Source organism: Enoplosus armatus, chromosome 21 (genome assembly GCF_043641665.1).
Source record: "Enoplosus armatus isolate fEnoArm2 chromosome 21, fEnoArm2.hap1, whole genome shotgun sequence".
Lineage (NCBI taxonomy): Eukaryota > Metazoa > Chordata > Actinopteri > Centrarchiformes > Enoplosidae > Enoplosus > Enoplosus armatus.
In genome coordinates this window covers 11,963,383-11,985,745 of record NC_092200.1, presented here as the reverse complement: position 1 = coordinate 11,985,745, position 22,363 = coordinate 11,963,383, and the positions used below count along the sequence as shown (strand labels likewise).

The following is a 22,363-nucleotide window of genomic DNA, read 5'->3' as shown; positions in this document are numbered from 1 at the left end:
ACCATAAATGTGTTCAACAAGCAAATAGAAGAGAACACAAAATGAGCAATTCAGGGGGTTTAATCCAAGCAAATTTGTTCATGCTCACAAATTAAAAGGCCTCCTGCACTGACCTCATCTCTTTATGCAAAACACATCCAGATGCTGAAGAGTCTCTCAGAACTCCTCAGTCAGTCCCACAGCAGCAGCTGATGCTGTTGTTGAAGTTGCTGCAGCCCACAAATAATCAGGAAATCACATCAATCACCGATGTAGTGTCAAGAACATATTCCCTGACTTTAAAGCAGTAGTTCCACATTTTGGGAAATATGCTAGTTAGATGAGAAGATTGATACCACCCAGTTTGCAAATAATAAGCTCAAGGTTTTTTTTGTTGCACTTGAAATACAGTAGTTAAGTATCTGTATTCAAGTGGTTATGTCACTAATAAGGCTCAGGGTCTTGAGGTTGTTGAATGGTGTCAGTGCTGAGAAAGCAATATGTTTAAACTGTTGCTATTTCACTTTATAGTTGATATGTTCTCTCTTGAGCTGTCGTCAATACATTCTTTGATCAAAACGTACAGTATGTTTGGTCACTGGGCACTCATCACTGTGCTATCCAAATATGTCCATTTGACTATAATTGTGAAACATAAATTGTGAGATTTTTCCAATAAAAGCTGATTCCTATTTTGCTCATTTATTTCTCCTCTTTATGTTTCCCTTTAGACACACTAAAATTCTTGCTTCATTGTCTCTGCCAATGTCTTACTAGTGGGCCGCTTTCTTTGCACAACCGCCCCTCTTGCAGAGAAGACAAAATGGCGCTGAGGTTATTTTCTTTATATGCTTTCACTTTCAGTTTTTATTGTAATTCGAGTAGGGACCTTCAACTTCTCACTGAGTGAGTGTATTGTTTGGTACATGGTGGTTTTTGTGCCTTGTGGAGTGGAAAATAGCACACCATCACAACACTGTGTGAAATATTACAGCCGGAGACTCTGAGATGCCATGTCGCTCTCCATCCGTTCTGCCTCAATGTGAGGCCATGGGGTTTTTTTATTGTCCGTGTTGTCAGCAACATTGCGCACTTACAATAGGCGGCACAACAGGACTTGATGTTATCACAAAGCTTTCACCCATTTCAAAATGTGCTGTGTATGAGTGTGTATGCGTTTATAAAGACAGAAGCAGTGGAAAGGTTGAAAACAAAGGAGTAGACGTGAGAATGGAGGGAAGGAAGAATAGACATTAAATAAAATGCAGATCAGGGAAAACAAAAAGAGAAGAGGAACATGAAAGGTTGTACAGAAGTATGTGTCAGTGGATCTCTCCACTGATGCCTCCTGCTGTGCACCTCTGCAGGAGGTTCCAAGGAGGCTACTGATGTTTCCACACAACTCCTCCTGACTGCTCCTTCCAAGGCAGTTATGGAATTATCATAATCCATTTTCAGGGTGCACTGGAAGACCCTTGCCATGTGGTGGGCTGTAAACTGAGATTAGATTCACAGCATGATATCGAGGCACCTCTGTGCGTGCGAATGCAGATGGGATGTTAGCAGACTCCCGTTTTAGGGCCAACTCCTTCAAAGGACATGATGTATGATGCTGGGGCCTTCAGAGGACTCAAACTGGTAGGATGAATCTGCACCTCTTCACTAGCTTCATTGTGAGTTTCTCATAGAGACCAGAACTAATGGTGCATTTTAGCAGTCTTTGTCAACTTGTGGAGTCAGAAACCAGGGCACAGCAAGCATACACTGGCTGTTTTCCAAATTTGGGTAAAATAAGGCCACATATGGAGGAGCCTTTAGAATGGTGCGGCCTTGTCTGCCAATTATGATGCATTTGTTCTTGAAATGCAGATTTCAAAGGAAGCGGCCCCTGAAATGAGACACAGCAAGTGTGTCTGAGTGTGTGTGCTTGTGCGGCAGCATGTGTGCATGCCTAATGTACAAGTCCATCAGAGTTTGTCTGTTTGAGTATGCACTTGCAGTGTCTGCGTTACCGTATAAGAGTACTTGTCTGTGGCTCCCAGCTTGCCTTGGGCCATCCTGTGGTGTTTAAATCTATGTATCATCTGTCATTTAGCCTTCTATCCCTGTGGCTCCAAGAAGCCTACTGCCTCCTCAGTGCTTGCCACCCCACAATGCTTCCAGGACAATAAGTCAGGCAAGCTAACAGGATCACATAACGTAGCATGACTATTGCGAACACCAACAGTGGAATTCGCTTTGTTGTTCAGCCTTCCTGTATCTGCGCTTCAAAATGTTCCGATTTCCACCTGCTCTCTGTTTCTGTGTGTCATTCAACTTCTCTCTCTTGGCCCTTTTCTCCTCTCTCTTTCTCTCTGCCTGTTTCTGTAGGTATTCTTTTCTTTGTGAAATAGTCTGACGGAGGGGCTATAGTTATCAAAGTTAAATCAAGTTTTTAAGATTTTCTTAAAACTCGTTGCTTTACGCAACTCCTCAAGTGGCCCTCGTCCAGCAGAATATCTCAGGTGATATATCACAAATCTTTCAATATTAAGAAACACACTGTGAGAGGCGTCATGGGTACGATGACGTTAAAGGGATCATTTTCTAACTTGGCGCTGCTAAAACTGCCACATCAGTGGACCAATTTTGACAAAAGCTGTCCAAGATGCATGTTGATGTCAGTGTTTTTTGCGGAAAAAAATATATCATTGATTATACTAATTGTTGAAAAATATGCATTAAGATCTGTGTTCTTCTATGTAACTATAGTTTGTGCTGATGGATATTTTTACTGAAGCATTTATACTTATGTATGTATTGACACATCAACCTCACACATGCATGAATTAGACATAAAATCAGTTGTGAATAACAGACAGAGCGTTCATGTTAGTTTTTCAGAGATGTTTCTCCAGGTAACATTTCATTATGTATAAAAAGAGTGTTTAGCTCTTTCTCCGAGCTAGCTGTTTGAATGGCTTTCAACATTTTAATAATCACAGCCATGCATGATTTGTCAGTGCCGAATTTGAGTAATTTCACAGATTTCACTGATCATTAATTTTAAGACAGTCTGAATTTATTCTGCGCAGGGAAGCATAGCATGTTCTTAATGCCATCCAATCTATTTTAAGCCATTCTGCAGGAATGATATAAGTTGGGTTGACCAGCACCTTACTTTTTCAGGCAATGTGATTGAAGAATCCCTGTTTTTCATCCAGGGAGCGATAGCTTAACTGCACAGTTTGCCGTTAGAGAGTGGTGATGAATTGCAAAAGGCAGAGAATTGAAATACTGCTCTCTCTTTCTCTCTCCCTCAGCGGTTAGCTGTGGTCGCTGGCGGGGTTTAGTTTCTGTAGAGTTTCAGGGAAGAGGAGGCTGGCAGAGCAGACAATCATGCCCACGTTGTCACCCCCAAGGCCCCATGCTTCATCTCAATAAGCCCCTGTCTTCCTCCAGCTCTAGAGCAGTTGGAAATAGCATTTGAGATTTGTGCAGGTGTGTGTGTTTGTGTGTGTGTGTGTGTGTGTGTTCACTTACAAAAACAACAAGGATTTCAGGGATTTCAGCCACAGTGAGAGGTCATGTTTCATACTGTCAGATGGACTGCAGAGGAAGAGAGAAAAGAGTAGATGTAGGAGAGAGAAAACAGAAAAAGAAAAATGTAGTGCTGTAAAGAAAAGGACAAGGTGTAAGACATAAGAAATAGTATCAGATAGGGAAGTATAGAAAGAGGAGGAGAAGCTGGAAACAGTAAGTTTATGAGGGAAGTGCAGTTGGTGTTTCCAGTACTGGAGAGAAAGGCTAATGTACCTCAACTATGTAACCGGGCAGAGAAAATAAGAGAAAAGGAAGATATAGAGTTCAAGAGGAAGAAGGAGAGGAACACATACAGACTATAGGGACTGGCACATGAGCTTTAAACTTCTACTGTTTTCCTACTTCTGTTTTCTGGATTCTTTCTCATACACCCTCAGCTCAATACAGCTGCATTCATGAGGCCTTATTAGTGTGGATATTACAAAAGAGAAGTTGCCATAGAGTGGAAGTACAATGAGAATTCAATGGAAGAACAACAACAACAACAAGGAGCAGCAGTTGTCTGTTGCTGTGCCTTGTTAGTCAGGAATCTCCCATATTCAGCTCCCAGACCCCTCCACTGTGATTTAATATTAGTATTTCTTATTTCTTTTCTTATATCACCCTTCAGTCCAATGACTATGCTCTCTTTCTCCCTCTCGCTCTCTCCCTCGCTCCCTGATATGATTTGTGTTTACTGTTTGCTGCCAAGAATCGTGAAGGTCATGACAGTCCATCAACTTTGCTTGCCACTGTTTGGTCTCTCACAAAACATAACTCACGTGTCTTGTATATGTAAATTAATATTTCTATCATTCTACTGCACAGTGTTTAAATGTGTGTCTTTATGCATACTGCATACCCACCATGGCCTCTTGTCATGGCAATAAAATTGTGGTAACATCCAACTGCTGTGTTTTCTTTTAGGCGGTAATCGAATCTCCCATTATTGTTTTTTTTTTCCATCACGTCGAAGGCGGCAGTTCTGATGCTGTGCTATGAACAGCTTGCTACAGTGTACAAGTTTGACTAGTGAACTAGTGACAGCCAATTAGTCCTTTATTTGAAGATCTTGAGAGAGGATGCAGTGAATTGGCAAAACAAACTGGCATAAAAGCATAGAGGATATGCTGCTATGCAAATTAAAAAGCCCATGATACATGTGAGAAAATACTATTAGTCCACATACGTACACCTACGAGTTATATTTTAAATAAATAAAATAAATAAGAAAGCTAGATAAGGTCATAAAGCGTAATTTGAATAGTGACCGACTGTCCCTACTGTAAGTGCTGTACTGTTTGAATATCTTAAACTATTATTAAAATCACTGCTCCCTATCATACTTTCCTTATAGGGATATGATACAGATTTACCAAAGCAATGCTTTTAAATACATTTTATTTTGAATGAACCCCACCTTCATTCTCCATTACCACTAGCTTTTACAGACACTCTGTCAATAACCGTTTGCACTGCCAATAGTGTTTAAGTCTATCACTGCCAACTAAATGCCCCAGTGTCCATCTCATGACTGTATTAATTTGGTTGCGTCTATGCGTTCATGCATGTAAGCCTTGATTAAAAGATGTCGGGATGTGATATTGCACTGACAAGGTACTTTCATACCCCAAGGAGACCTCTTCCACACTGAACCTAGTCTATCACTCATCAGCCATAATCTTTTGTGGGAATGAAATCCCTGGAATGACCTCCAGGAATGACAGGGGCTTTGCCATTTGGGAATGTCAGAGCTTCGGGACAACCTCCCTTTTGAAGCCAGCGATCATGTACCGACAAGCGATCATTCCTGACCCCTCGTCTCATATTTCCCTCAAGCGCTCAGAGAATTACATTTTCATTTTGTTGCAAGCACCTTGATGCATTGCTGTAATCCACCAAGTGGCTGAAGTACATCCCACACAAGGGTAGAGCGGAGGTTGTACCTAAACTGCTAATATCATAAAACCATGATTGGAGAGTGAATGGGGTCTATCATTCCACTGAGGTTCAGCATATGGGCACAGGGACATTGCTGTATGTCATGCATGTCTTTTCAACATACCTACCAGCAGTGGACTGTGTTCACAGTAAACACTGCAATTTTGTTGATATTATGACATTTTTATTAAATTACTATATAATAACAGAAGCTATGTCTAAGTAGCAAACTACAAGATCACACCTCATTTTTAAACATGCTTGGTGCTGTTGAAGCACTTTGTCGAAGCAAGCAGGAAAGTCAATTGCATCATTTTTATTACATATTTATATTATTGCCTTTTTATACAGTGGTAACATCATGTTGACATACAAGGCCAGTAACTAAACTTGAGTTTCGTTTTTTTTTTGTTCCAACCTCTCAGATGAAGCTACATCCAGAAGAACTTACTAGAGAGTACATCCACCTTGAAACTTGAGGGCTCTGTCTGTTTTTATTTGGTGTTACATTTTCTGATTATTATGCTATTTAGGATGAAGTTTGAGTTGAGGTCTATGTGTTGAAACAGTGAAATAATGTCTCCAAGAGAACAAGAGATCTATTTAATTAGCAACTAATAAATAGTCAGGCACAAAGTAGAAAAACATCACCTGTAAAACAAAAAACAAAAAAAGGCACAAGAACATATGGCAACAAGATAAGTAGCAAAAATCCTTCTCATTAGATGGGGTGTGTAAGGTGATGTACAGTAGTAACCAAGAAAACTGTGAATAGTGAGGGTGAGAGGATGAGAAAAAAAAAAGACTGGATGTTGAAAAAAATAGTGTGAAACAGCAAGAGTCAGAGTACTTAATTGGAAACATGCATGGCTGTGCAAGGTTACAGCTGAGCTGCCAGGCACTAGTGTGCATAGACTGCAGTCATGACAGCCCTAACTAAGTCTAACTTACATGAGGGATCATAAACTGACAACTTTTTGACATGTTTTGATTTTGTTTTTCCTCCATTGTTGTTGTTTTTTTCTCTGGATAGTAGTTTTATTTTAGTTATGTTTGAAGGGTTGTTTATTATTTTATTTATGTTAATGTGTGTGTGTGCATTTGCAGGTACATGTACCCATTCGTACACACCTCTACCTACGTATATGTAGATCCTTGCTTATACTTCTATGTTCAACGTGTTATTCATGTAAATATAGCCCAGTTCTAAGTGACATGAACGTTTGCTCTGTCAGTCAGTACGGAGTTTGACTGACAGCTGTTTATGGAGTCGTGACTCTGCTCCCTGGAGTTGATATGTGTGACCCCGGGTAGAGACAATCCCCCTCCAGCTATAAACTAAACACACATACAGAAATAGATGATGCCTTGAAACTCTCTCTGAAGTAGGAGTGTGAACTGGTTTGAAAGTTTTTGTGAGGTGTGGGCAGGTGATGCATCTGTCCTTTTATCCAGCCCTACTTGAAGTGGCGATTCAGTGCAGAGATAATGGGGAGAGGGTTGAGAGATCATAGGTTAATAATTATGTTGTGGAATTGTTGTATGTTGTGGAACATGCTGTCCCCTTGTTATCCATGTGTTTACATTATTCAGCCTATTTGTATGGTCATGCCTAGGACTGCATTTGATGCATATGTGCTTTAGGGCACATGCATGTATGTATAAGTGAGCTTGCATGTGTGTAAGTGTCATCCCTCAGGGAAGGTCAGGGACATTAGTAAGATCAGTAAAACGGTCTTGTTCATTTTATTAACTGTCTTCCTGATTACATCTTGCCCTGGGGTATGCTGCCTCCATTAGCCAGGTCAAAGCATGATTACACCAGAATAGATTAGCGTTCTATTTTCCCCTCTTAGAAATCACTGCGGAGGAGTTAGACCTTGGATATAGCTATTCTAAGGTGAACACATATACTAGAGAGTCACTGTGGAATTTGGAAAAACAAGCACATGGGAAGGTCAAAGGATTACCCCCTGGACATGGTCGCATTTTGATTTTTTTGTTGTTTTTTGTTTTTGATAAAGCTCAATCTGTCTGTGAAATTGGCAGCCTTGTCCTGTGGCAAAGAATATAAAGGTTACTCAGCTGGTGATTAAAAGGTTAAATAATCTGTTTTTGGTTTCAAAAGTAGCTATCAAGGAATAATTACAGGGTCTGAAAGTTGGTGCAGCAAATGGGAGCATTTCCAGATAATACCAGCCACCTGGCTGCTAAGTTTTTAATCGGTTACACAGTTAATAAAGACAGAAAAGCAAGAACGTTTCTTTAAAAGAATGATGTATTAGTAAAGTACTGAGGTCTGCCCGAGGCATATTCTCATACTGAAGCTAGCCCAACATGCCCCTTGTTAAAAATGAACAAATCCCCCACTGGCGATTGTCTCTATTGACTAAAATGTTGAAGTTTGGATTGATAGGTACTGTCAGGCCTCTACATGCTGTGTGCCAATGGGGATTTCCCGGCTTGAAATTTAGATGGACGGATACATGTGACATTTCTAAACTCAATTTTCAATTATGGACGAGGCCTTCTCTCCAGCTGCCTACAGTGAGCCCTGATAACTGTCTGACAGCACCAACAAATGATGAAGGCCTGTCTTGAAATGATTGAAGTGTATTCATTGTTTGCTCTCCTCTGCAGCGAAACAGGACCTGCAAACTTCGACTCAATCATACTGGCCCTCATTAACTGGCACAGCATCACACACACACACACACACACACACACACACCTATCCCACATTCTAAGCACTTCATGCACTCTATATCTGCTATAGTACTTTCCAGTGATTTAAAACTAATATAACTTCATAATAAATACACGCATGCTTTTATGCTCTGACATACAGACATATAGCTATATTTATACTTTGTCTTCCCATCACCTGGCATAACAGTTAATACAGTGCATTATTGTCTTCCCTCACATCATAATAATAGGTTGATGTTTTTAGAACTACCCAGACTTTATACAGTGGTGTCTATCTTCATTGCAAACAGACACTCTGTGGGTCAATTAATCAATTGTTTGGTTTATAATTGTCAATCCTAAAAACAACAATAATCCTGGAATAATTTCTTGAATGAATGAATCCCAATACTTCTGGCATCCTTATACAAGGATATATGTAAAGAGCACATGCAAAGGTGTTCATGGTCTTTGAAACTCAAAATTTTGCACAAACTACAATAAGTTAATCAATCTTGAAAAGTTTGGAACCCTAATTAGAGGTCTGGACTTGGAAACACAAGTTTCTGGCCCTCATTAACAAGTGAAAACATACTAACTTGGCCGAAACAGGCTTGCACTTACAGTAGTATATACTGTACACACAAACACACACGTCGTTGCACATCCACGGTTACATCATTCATGGAAGTTGGCCCCAGGCCAGTCAGCATATCACAAAATAAGGGAGAAAATATAGCTCGGTAAAAAAGGAAAATACTCAAATGTGCTCATTACACACATTCGGACACAACTATGTTTTCAAACTTTCCAACTCCCAGCCCCTAACTCACTCTTTCTCATACCCCATTATCATCCTGTATGTGTCTTCATGTAAGCTCCTGCAGAACTTTCCACTGGCACGTCCAATGAGGGCTCCACAGATCTCTCAGACACTCTGTGCATTCGAGCTGTCAAACCAAACCAAAGCACTTGTGTTGCCCCCAGCCAACACAGCAACCAAACAGGGAGATTGGACAGAGAGCCGAAAAGTTTCCTAATTATGGAACACAGCACACCATTAAGACTCTGTAATGAGCCTCCAGAAGCCAGGTGCAGTCTCACCTGTCAGCCACGTCCTCATTACTAATATTGTCATCATGTTCCCCAGGACATCATGCACAGGTTATTAGGGAATGATGGGCAGGCGAGCAACACTAGTATATTGCTAAAGTGTAATCCTGCACTTCTGAAAATAAATTGTCAATTTGTTGCAGAATTCTTCAGGTGTTTATCTGAATTCAACATGACATATTAAGTAATAGCTACACAAAGCGCAGATAAATACTTCATTTAAGGTATTTAAGTATAAGTTAAGTCCCATTGAGATCGAGATCTCATTTACAAATGCGACCTGAGTACAGAGAATAGAATAAAAATAAAATTAAAATAAATAGTATTGGTAATTAAATATAATAATAACAAAATAGCAAATATTGAAGTATACATTCATTCATTCAGACAACATGACAAATTATTAATAAATGCATTTTACAATATCTTTGGCATAGGTATAAAAACACAGACATATTATGTAAAACAGTCACACCTAAAATCAATATAACCTCTAACCTGATTTTTGAATTGCCCGCTATCTTTCGCTATCGTTATCAGTATGTCAAGTTTCAGTCTACTCTGTAAATTATTCCAGACATGAGGCAAAATATCTGATGGCTGTCTTTCCAAAATTAGTATTTACTGCAGGAACATATAATGTCAGACAGTCCTGAGAACGGCTGTTATAAGTATAATGTCTTAAGCAAAGGAGGGACGATAGATAATGTGGTCATTTTTGAAGTAGTCCTTTATAGATGAATTGATAGAAGTGCTGATCTCACCTGACAGAGAGGGAGGGCCAGCCCACCTCCTGATAGAAGACACAATGATGGGTGCCATATGGGTCGTCAGTAATAAATGTAAGAGCTGAGTGATAGACAGCATCTAGATGTTTAAGGTTAGAGATAGGAGCATGTCTATAAATAACATTGCCATAATCCAATACAGAGAGAAAGGTCACTTCCACAATCCTTCTCCTACAATACAATGGGAAACTGGACCTGTTCCTATACAGCAAAACAAGTTGCATCCTTACTTTGCGACTGAGGTTGTTTATATGAGTTTTAAAATACAATTTGTAGTATTATAGTGGGGTCACAGTGTACCATTTAAAGTGCAGATCTGAATACTACTGTCAATTTCCTTAGCTTTAGAGAAAAACATAAACCTAAGTTTTATTGGCATTTAAAACAAGTTTAAAGTCAAGAAGTGTAACATTATTAACATAAATGGTGAATAATACCAGACCTAAAATGGAACCCTGTGGAATGCCCTTAGTCACTGGAAGAAACATTTGTTTAAGACAAGTATATCTTATCTTAAACTCAGATTTAACATCACCGTTGATAAACCCCCTCAAAGTGTTTGAGTCCATGCCAATATCTATTTAGGAGAGTGGCGTGATCAACAGTGTCAAAAGCCTTGACAGGTCAAGATTGGCAGAGATTGCTACGTCCTGTTCTTAATCCAGATTGATAGGGACTCAGAATGGAATATTTAGTTAAATAACATTTCAGCTGGTTATTGACTAATAATTTGAGGATCTTTGAAAGGGCAGTTTTGAAATTGGCCGATAGTTATGCAAGACAGAATTAGTCTAAGTGATCTCTTGCTTTCTTGATACAATGCTGTATTTGATTTATGTACTTTCCTTATGTTTTATGTGATGCATTTTGAAGGGTAAATTATGTTTATTTCAAATGAAATCCATCTCACATCATGAGTATGACAAAAGCACTGAATGAATTATTTTAAGTGTAAGTTAAACACGATAGATGTTGGTTGAAAGTTCTGTTAATGGCTTTATGCTCTAAGTTTCTCGTTAAATGTGGAGTAATTTCCACACCTACCAACGTCTGCAACAACTGTAACTTTGCACATTACACACAGTCTGGTGATGTGCTTTAAGTGGTTTGATTTACAGTCGGTGTTATTGCAAAAATAATCTCTAGTGTACGCTAGAGTTGGCAGGTAGTTTATACTTCCAAGTGTTTGTAAGGGTTATAGTGTGGCATAACAACATGAAGGCATGTAATACCTTTTAAACAAGAGGCACTTTTGCTGCCTAATGTCCCAACCTAATCACCATGATGTATTAAACATATTCATATTAACCTATTACTAATTCCATTCACTATGCCCATTAATGCACTAATAAATATTTATGGGCAAACTTACTTGCCTGCACATAATGCATGGGTGGCATTAATATGAGCTCTGTATCTTCAAGAATCAACTGTTAACAGCAGTTTCAGCAGTATCCGTTTTGCCTCATTAATATGCAGATTTATGCAGGAAGGTCTTCCAAAATCTATAGGGAAACCTCTGAAGTAAGTCTGTGACTATGAGTTACTGTGTTCATAAGAATGTGTCTGCTCAGAGGGACATAAAATGATAAAGATAAACTTATATGAGGTCACACATGTGGCCCATGTGGACGACTATCACAAATCACTGTCACAGTAAATCAGGCTGAGTGCCCTTACGTGAGGACACAGAGTATTCTAGATGTAAAATACGACCATAACCTGGAGAGAGTCTCCCCTAGATAGAGGTTTAATAAGCTGTTTATATCCATCATCATGTTTCAGTCACATCTGTCTTCTTATACATGCATTACTTAAAAAATAAAATGTGATAAATTGCTGACTGATTTTGCACACGTCATAAAAAGCAACAATAAGCGCTCACATAATTCTCTGTATTTGTAAGAAATCAGCTCGTAGAGCCTTATCCTGTGCAGTCTCATCCCTTTAGAAAACTGATGCACTCAAGACACATTTCTATATTCCTGTTAAAGCCTGCCTCAAGGGACTGAACTTTCTTTATTTAACTTTCAGCAGATGCTTACAAGCACACAATACTATGTTTGTTTTGAAAATTAATTTAGATTTTATTTGAAATGCCTAATTTATGTGCTGCTCTGACAAACATTTGAGAAAGGATTTAAAATTATGTTCGTAGAAAAGAATAATTGTTGAAGAGAATGATGTGTTTTTCTCAGTTATTGTTTTCTTTGAGACATATGCTGTCTCTAATGTGGGCATCCTTCAATTGTGACAGACATTTCTGAGTACATTTGGATTTATGTTCTATAGAATATTTCATGTGCTCTGTTCAGTGTTGTTTAACTGACCCGAGCACACTCTGTCCATGCCAGGTCAAGGCAGTATAGGACTGAGAGATGAGGGATCAGACATAAAAATGTAGACTGAGTTTTAGCCTAAAGTTTAGCCTCCCAGAGAGAGACGGAAATGGGTGAAAAGAGCGAGAGAGAAAGTGTGCGACTTAAAGAAACAGAATGTGAAGTTTATGTTTACAAAGTAGATGAGGCTGAAAAATAGAAAAGCGGGAGAGGAAAGAAGAGGGAGTTGGAGAGTGAGAGAAAAGAGAAAGGAAGGCAGCAGCAGCAGTCAACCTTTACAGAAATCAATAACTCAAGCTAAGATGGAGACAGCGTGGCAGTGAGGGAAAGAAGGGAAGAGGGAACGGAGACATGGGGAGACGGGAATACCAAGGGGAGAGAAGAGAAAGCAGCTGAGAGAGCAGACAAAGCTGAAAACAGAGATTGAGTGCGTAAGAGAGGCAGAATAAGACAGAGAAGTTTGCTGGGTCTTTGTGTGCTCAGGGAGAAGCCCAGTGGGTTAGTGTCTGGCTCGGTGAGGTCAACCTCTTCACCTGCAGATCGACTGCAAACAAAGAGGAAGGCAAGTATGAAGCAGAGGAAAAGAATGTAGCAGACGGGATGAGAGAGGAGTGTCAGAGGTTATTCTTTGTTCTCCTTTGAAAGACACCATGTATGCCTCTGAAATGTCTGGGCTGTCTGAAGCCGCCCAACCTTTTCATTCACAAAGCTGTGGCTCTCAGCATCTTGACTGTAATAAATGCTTGCAAGAAATTCTCAAGGCTGATGCAATGATGAAATCCTCCAAACATAACAAGCATGCAACTAGCAAAACTATACTGTACACGAGAGACTTTCAAGGCCACAATATGTTTATGTTTTATAGTGCCAGTGATTCACATACAGACACACAGTCAGATATCGCCACGGCTAAATCTCCATACCACCACCAAGTGTTTAAATCAGTATTGACAGGAGAAAACAAAAGGGAGAGTGACACAAGCACAGGCAGCAATCAGCCCTCCTTGATGATTGTTGCCTTCATGCCTCCCAGTCTTCTTTCTTCACTTAAATAAATTTTACCCAGGATGTGACTTGATGGGTATATTGTTTGATCATGCCAGGTGAGAGTATAACAAAAAAAGTAAATGGAAATGGGGTAGCAGTTGTTTGGGTAGCAGCACAGCTGGACCATAAAAGGGGAAAGGGGGGAAAAAGAAGTCAGAACTTAAGGGAAAAAAATGTCTTTAAGGATGAAAGCCTGAAATCCATCATACTTCTGACAACAAAGTAGTGCAATGATGAACATCACACCCAGTTGTCAGCAGGATGCACACCCCCTTCATGAGTAATACAAAGCCAGAATCCAGCAAGAGCTTCTTTGATTATTGACAGACACGAGAGAGACTTGTTTCTGTTGCATTGTGTCACACAACGATGAAAGAAATGTAGACTTTTGTTGTGGGCCTGCTTGTATATGCACCTCAGTGCTGAACAGTGATGTGTGAGGTGCTTGTAATTAGGGCTGTAGTGAAATATCAGCTAATGCACTGACATTTGTTTCAATCAACTGACTAAATTTGTGACCTGTGTAGTAATCTGTGGCCAAAAGACTGAAAGATACGATGAAACTTTGGTGCCTGGAAAAGCCTCTCATATTAGAGTGTTTACACCAAATTCAACAATGTATCTGAAAACAGCAATATGACTCCAACTAATCATACCAGGTTTTTGAGCTACTGTCAGTGCTATAAAATGCCATTTCATCTTTGCGCTTTACATAATCCTAATCCTCTTGTGTTTGTGTTTACCAAGCAGCAAACACCACAGCTGAGTGTTGAACATCTTGTTGTGTGCCTTGATGAATATTTTTCAGAAATTATTATTCCTCTGAGGAAATATTAACCGTGTTAAGAGGAGGTGTTTATGGCTGTGTCAAATGCTTGATTTCATGTTTGCTTTTGCAAAATCTGAGCTGTGTGACATCCAAGAGACTACATCTCGAGCATGTCTATAGAGTGGATATCATCTGGATATGCACGACTTTTCTAAAGTATATACGTTTTGTGCATGTAGACTAAAAAAGACTTGAAGGTGCAAATGAGAAAATGTCCATTGCTGACATCCTTGATGAAGTTCAGTAATTATCTGAGACACACTTGTTTTACACTGGAAAGTTTTAGACTTATTGCTCCAGTAACAAGCTCAAGTGTGTGCTATTTTTGCTCTTATTGTTTTCCTGTCTTGATTAAGCAGTATCTAATTAATGAAGTGGAGTCAAAGTTTGGTGGTGCCAATTTACCTTTAACTAACGCATGAATCTTCACACCTTAGCTGTGAATTTTCTCACATCTCCCACATTTTTCTTGTCATTGAGAGACTGTAAAGAAGCTGTGCTTGCTTTCCCTCTCTCCCCAAAATCCCTCAAAACATCTCTGTCACCACCGATCCTTCGCCTCTCCCATCGCGCTTGTCATGTCCTCGTCTTGTGAGTCCTTCCTTTTGTTTTGTCTGTTTCTGACTGTTGTGTCTGTTTTCTCTTTTCCAGCTGCCTGTTTCCTGAACTCTCTTTTTCTCTCCACTAGCCTCTCTCTCTGATTTACTTGCTGCTCTCCTCCTCTTTGCCCTTGCCTCTGTGGAGTTGTTTATGCCCTGTTCACCCCCCTCTGTAATTATGAGTGTTGAACACTGTATCCTCCCCATCCATATGACGAGCCTGACGGATATGCAGGGAGATGGATTGTGTGAGTAAAAAAGCAGAGTGAAAAACGAGTGTGTCTTGGCAGAAGCCATTTTCCTCATGACACATCTGTCCATCGGCCTTGACCTGAGGGGACACGGCACTACATCTGACTTATAGTCATAAACACACAGACACACACACTGATTGAGATTACCCTGCGGTAATGATGATTATGGTTGTTTATGGTCTTCAGCCTACACTTTTGTCAGTTACAACGGCTGCCAGAGGTGTGTGTGTTTTTGTGTGTGCACATATTCTGCTTAGTTTATGCTAATGTTTGTGTGTACACACCTGCCAGCTCAAGTGCATACTTTAGAGTCAGGAAGGGCGGGGGGGTAATTGCAGCAGAGTTGGGTTATTGTGTCCTTTATCAAGCAGACAAGCCAATTAGGGGCACAACCATTGATATTAATCCCCCTCCTTCCGAGGTGTTTTTCATTTAATGGCCGAATACACTCTGTGATGACCTGTGAAGAGTTGTAGATGGGTGCAGAGGTATGCCGAGTGAATTTACTAGAGCATAACGTCGTGAAGAACAGCGGGCAGGAGAAGGAGGCTCGACCTCAGAACTGTCAGGGAGGTGGATCGCGTTATGGGTGCTCTCAGGTAGAAATTGTTGAAATAACTCATTATCCTTCCCCAGCCTGTCTGCTGTGCGTTCTGATGTCGACAACGGAGATGTCTCGCCTGACATTGCAGGCACTGCAGGCAACAGTGAAATCATTTCAGCACTGTTCCATAGTTATGTTTGTATTCAGTGTTTCTCACCAGAACACATTGTGTGTATCCTTGACATCTGACATGGTAGAATCATTTCCTTCCTCAGTCTTTTGGAAGAATTCAATGTGTTCATTGTTTACATCCATGTTTGCATGCTAGCAGGTTCCTTCTTATGTGTCTTTGTTAGTCCATTGCTACATTCCTCTGCCGGTTATCATCATCAACTGTTGATCAGTGGAATAGCTGCATCACCCACTTGTACGTGCTTGTGGAGGTTCTTGCACAAGATACTAACAAAACAGGAACCCACTCCTGTACTACTGTAATACTGCTAGGGCTACTTGGGCCACTATGGGACAAAAAATCCACAGGGTATCTTCTAAGTTACCTTAGAATGTTCAGACCCTTAATTCACCCACATTTACTCAACCAAGGGTAAAGAATTACAAGGACTTACAGATCACAGGCGTTTGATATTTTGGTATGCATTGTAGCCCTTTGCAGATCAAACCATAAGGGATAGACAGGGAGGGCAGGATGTGTTTCAAATACAACATCAGATCAGGATCAGGGCAAGGGGAGTTTGCAATTAGCATGGATTAAAGGGCAGATTATAGCGGGACTAATGAGAACATAAAAAGATTAGATGCCAGGAAAGAGTCATGGAGACATGGGAGAGATAGACAGATATGAGGCATGGAGACAGAGGGAGAGACAAAGGCCACTGAGACCAGCTGATATGAGAATGCAAGGAAAAGGTGTCCAAGGCAGATATAAGAGAGGGAGGGGAAATGAGTACCCTGGTAGAGCAAGAGATCCAGGAGTGCAAAGAGAAGGTAGAAAGACAATAGGAAGATAGATAAAGAGAAAGAGGCCTTTGAGACCAAGAGATATGATAGAACAAGGAAAAGGTGGGGAGCGCAGAGTAGAGAGAGGCCAAAGTATGTGGGAGCCATAGAGACTGAGAAAAGACTGAGAAAATGGTGGTAGGGCCGGGAGGTAGGAGGGGTTCTCGAAGTCAAATGATGGATAGGTGGTCCGGTAGAGGAGAAAGATTGAGACAATAGAAAGAGGCAGGGGAGCTGGGCCAAGAGACAGATTAAAAAGAGCAGAGAGGAGAATGCACAGACACACATGCACTCATATAGGTAAACAAAAGGACGGAGACAAACAAAGGCACACAAATTCTCCCTTTTTCTCATACACACACACACACACACACACACAAACACGTACTGCATTATCTGTAGTGCTCGGGAGGGATCCCGGGGCATGGCTAATACGCCCCCCCCCACCCCCAGTCTCCCTACAAAAAGCGAGATGTTAAGAGGATAGGAGGCTAACAAAGACCAGCGGGTGCAGAGTGGAGACACCGGGCTCTCTGCACAACAAACTGAAATGCAAACAAACGATGACAACAAAGACCAGAAACCAAAAGCGTGCTGACAAAGACGAATTGATCCAAGACTTTGTGTAAAAACTCTCCAAGATTGAAAATGTATGTGTGTGTGTGTGTGTGTGTGTGTGTGTGTATGGGGATGCTCTTGTTTTGTCCAGAGCCCTTGAGAGTGAGAACAGGGGCATATGTGTGTGCGCGTTTTTGTTGAGTCTCCTGATGGGTGTTTTTCAGCAAAGACATGGTGTTGGCAGTGGGCGTACAACTTACTCTTGCCCTTTCTTTTTTCCTAAATAATACAGTAGCTGCTCTAGTTAGAGGAGAGAGAGGAAGATTATCGATTCACTTTCACACTCCTTAGAGATCAGTGCAGAGAGCAGGTGAACTGTTTATATACTTATCTGCACGTGCATGTGTTCGCTTACTGCACATTTGCCCTCTTACAGACACCCGTCACTCAGCGGGGTCAGAGAGGGAATTCAGGGTAAATGGAGGGCAATGATAATCATTCTTTTAGGTGTAATGATTCTGGTAAAGGTGCAAACTAAAGGTGACGCCTGAGGCAGGTTTATGAGGAAGCCAAATCTAAGCGTTATGAATGCCGTTCTGGCATTTCGGCTCCTGCTGAACGCCTTTCTTAAAAGCCAGCATTTCCCAGACCGTGGATATGTGCGACTGAGCATGTCGAGTGCCATTTTGGATCCACTGACCTTTTAGTTCACGGTCTGACTGGCAGGGGTGTGATCCCTTGATATGAACTAAATGTGGCCCATGTGCTTGTGTTGAGTTGGGTACAAGTACTTGAAACGAATAGTAAAAAATAAAAATTTTAGTTCTGTCTGTGTACTGCGGACCAATCTGTGATCAGAAAGTCTGCGATAAGCTTAAAGCAAGCAAGCAACCTTCCCTCCCTGGGACTAAAGAAGAGGCTGCTTCCAACAGTACCACATGGGCTGAAATTTCAGCCTTAACCCCACACAGACCCAACAGCTAATAACATTTTTTGACCCAAAGACATCAATAACTGTACAGTGCAATGGTCTAATCGGCTGCTATATCAGCCATCCATCCTGATTAAATACCAGCTGTAACCAGCAAATACTTGCTTAATCATTAAAAACTTCCTCATCACTTTGCTCTGATATAAAGAGCACAGTAAGAACAAGCAAAAAGCAAATCTTCCCCTTGTGGCTAAATTCTCAAAGAACAGAATATGAAGAATCTGATAAATTGGGGACTGTCAAAGGTTCTCATCTTCTTCATATTTATTCTCTGTATTTTCCATTTTGAAACACAGCCAACAAGTCACAACGTGCAGGTTTGACATAACTCTGGTGCATGCGTATGCATACTCAGCTCATTCCTAACACGAACAATAAGAATGACATTTGGTTCAGCTTATCACTATGAAGACAGCGATCACGTTCTTTCTCTTGCACTCTCTATCTGTTTGTCTTTGCTGTCATTCTTTCGTATCCCACAGCCTCCCCATCGCTCTCCTGCTCTGTGTCTTCGTCTTTCCCTCTGCAGCTCTATCTGTCTTTGCTTGGGGAGTATGAGTCTCTGTACGAAACACAGCAGACACAATGAAGATGTAGACATTAACCTGTCTAGATAAGAAGGTTGGCTATGAGAGCAAAGGGAAGGGGGTAAGGAAGGATATGACATCATAAAGACAGTTTGCACAATAATTGTACCATTTGCCTTTGTTTTCTCTTCCAAATAATATTGCCTGACATGTTTAAAATCTGTATGATCGCCTTAGTGCTTGTGTTTCTTTCCAGCCATGTCACTGTTCCCAGATCTCGGAAATTAGAAATAACTTGATGAATACAATGTTATTATTACTGATAGATAGTACATTAATGGGTCCGAAGTTGTAATAAACCAGAATTATCCTTTAATACAGTTGTCATCCATCCACCCAGCACATACATCTGTCTCCTTCACTGCTTTCATTTCATAAAAATCTGTTTATTTCAGTTAATCCCTTGCTCTTTAACATTTCTTTTTAATTCTTTGTCCGCACTGAGACTACTCCTGCATTTTATCATATTCACACCAGCAGTGCTCCTTCTGTATTTTTTCTCCCTGACGTGATGTTGCCTTAAAATACACACATCCAGCTACTAGCTCTTAAGGCAAATCATACTCGAGTGGGGCTTCTAATAATTTTCTGAGCACCTGCTTTTTAAACCCAGGACTTTTGTACACAGAAACACACACACACACACACACAAACATGTGCTGAGCCTCATCTTGGCAGTGCCCTCTCTTTGCGGCTCTCCATATGAACTCTTTGCCAGTAAATCTATCTCTCCTCCCATATATCATCTCCCCCTCCACCCTCTTCCTCACTCTCCACTCCTCAGTTGTTTGTTTTGGCAGAGCTTAAACAGAATCACACAGGAGACGTAAACTGGCACAATACATAACTCCCATTCCACCTGATGCCCTGCTGTTACTCCTACACCACTTCTCCTCTTCCCTTCTCTGTCCTCCTCTGTCTTCCTCTATTACTTTTCCTGACAAGTTATGAAAGGGATCAAGTTGGAATTTTTATATGAAAATACTTCTATTCTACTTTCTCCCCACATGTCTAAAAAACCTGGAAGAGTGAAGACTCAAATCGGGTGTGTTATGACATGGCAGGGTTAGTTAGAGGCCAAGCCGAAAGTGAGAGAACGAGACTTTGGGCTTGTGGAGCGCTCACACTGCACACTGCATGTTTTTGTTTACTTGGTCCCTTTGGCTCAAACACAAGATGGGCGACTCTTTTCAATGCTACTTTCGTGATCAGATACACCACATCACAAGTCTGACTACACTGATCTGCCCACATTTTAAACTTTACTCTTAGTGCAAGACTTTTACTTTACTTTTGTTATAGCACCTTGCAACATGTTTACAATAGAAATGTGAATGTGAGTTTGGAGATGTCTGATGCTGGAACCTTCTCACTGATTATATGGCATTGCTTTGCTCATGTAGCAATCATTTTGTCCTGATGATTTGTTTTACTCCGTGCATCTGTTGTAGTTATACAAGATCCGCTGGCAACATAACTGCACCAACTTGCCGCTCACTTAGAAAAGTGGCCACAGATTAGCTTCAAGGACGATGACGTGACACTCGCTAATTGGGTTGAGGGGCAAGATGGTTGGCGTTTCGGGAGGCTGGGGGCTTAGCTTGGTTGGGAAACTCACTGACCTATCTGTGAAGGTCTTAAACTCAAACTTGGTTCTCACTTGTGTGTATAGAAGTGCAACAACACAAACACACACGCACACACTCACACATAGGTCCACACAAAGGGAGAGGATTGTGAAGTCTCTTGAGGAGGCAGTGCTAATCCTATTGACAATGGCTTGTCTGAACAGTGGCCTTAAGAGAGATGAGGCTAATTCTCTTTATGAGGACAATAAACCCACAGGTCACCAAGGCCAAACACACACACACGTACACACACACATTTATAAACAGACACATCCATAGCTTCCTCCAGGAGTTTAGCCCCAGTTCAGAAAATCTAAAGTGTAATAATACAGTATATCACTCCTCTCAATGCAATTGTGCTGCATCAAAAGTCTGCTTCAATGCCCTCCTGTAAAAAATGTGGCTCAGGAGATTTCATTGTCTCTGATGGAATTTGACAAAGCGATATTGACAATGCAGCTTATTTTCCTGGAATAAAGAGGGAAACGTAATATTGTTTCATTCTCTCTTGCTGTTATTGTGATGTATTTCCAGGCACCAAAATATATACACCTATCTCTCTGCCTCGTTACAGTCTCATGCCAGAATACGTTATCCAAGGCAAAGAAAACTTTATTACATTTCTTATTGAAAAGCAGCGATCCTTCACCTTTTCTCTGCTCATTAAATCACACACACTCACAGGCACACATGCACACAAAGAGTTATGCATCAACAGATGTGCTCAGGAGAACCTACTTTCACACAAACACTTATATTCGCACAGATTCACACATAATAATGCAAAATATAAATGTAAATGCAGCTTCACTGAATCTGTGTTTTAGTAGATCTCTAAAAGCACAGGTGTGATCTGTGAGTAAGTGTGCCTGGCAGTCTCAAAGGCTTTCACCATCCAGCTGTTTAAAACATGTTGAGCAAATGAATTACATTCGCCATGCAGCTGCTTGCTGTCAATATAAATCACATTAATGCGACGAAAGCCTCAAACAGTTAATGATTTAACAATTAATCACTTGTAATGGGAAGGAGTTTGGACAGTTTAGTAACACAACTTAATTGCCTTCACAAAAGTTTGTGTTTTTGTCTCAGCTCTACTTTTCTGTGAGGGACACGGTGAACATTGTAGTGTTCAGCCAGAAACCAGTAGGGACATGACCGTTTGTTTTCTTGAGAGGAACTTACACATTGTGTTTTTGTTTGTGTGTGTGTGTGTGTTTGCTCCCCAGATGGGACCCCTTACACATGGTGGGTGGGTCGGGGCAGCGAGAAGCACTTCTACTGGGGGGGCTCAGGGCCTGGCATCCAGAAATGTGCCTGTGGCATCGACAGGAACTGCACTGACCCCAAGTACGACTGCAACTGTGATGCCGACCACAAGCAATGGTAAGTACGACTATCACGTAGAAGTTCAGCAGGGGCACAAACTATTTCTATTGTATTGATTAACTTGCCTACAGTTTCAGCTTTGCATTGACTTTAATTAAAGTCTGCAGAAACAGCTGGCAGTGAAAAGTTTTCAGTCACACCAAGTCCATCCACAGCAGTGGAGCATGGGGGGGGTCATACAGGAACATTCATCCAGCTGAGTCAGCACATCTGTTTATTTATATCATTCTGCAGTGCACGCTGCTTAATGCCCCTTTGAGTATCCAGCTGTATCCATCCCACTATTGCCACTAATACTACAGTACATCTGGGTTATCAGAGGTTATAAAATAAACCCTTCAGGGTGAGGAAGGGATATGTTGTATTTTCCCACTACAATATGGCACATATATTGTGTTGAATATTGTCTTGTTTGTCCATAAAAATTGTTACTTAACCTTAACACTCAATAGTGAGTGACTGTTCCCTAAACTTTTTTTTCCAATGATAGCTTAGCTGATAAGGAACGTTG

General features: G+C 40.8%; 1 protein-coding gene across 1 annotated transcript in view; it reads left to right on the top strand.

Annotated features, from left to right (window-relative positions):
- Window positions 1-22,363, top strand: part of cntnap2a (contactin associated protein 2a) — a 272,982-nt gene that overhangs the window by 202,122 nt on the left and 48,497 nt on the right. Inside the window, exon 16 of the mRNA XM_070928498.1 lies at window positions 21,693-21,849. Within this exon, the coding sequence (XP_070784599.1) occupies window positions 21,693-21,849 (157 nt within the window). The remainder of the gene's footprint in view (window positions 1-21,692; window positions 21,850-22,363) is intronic.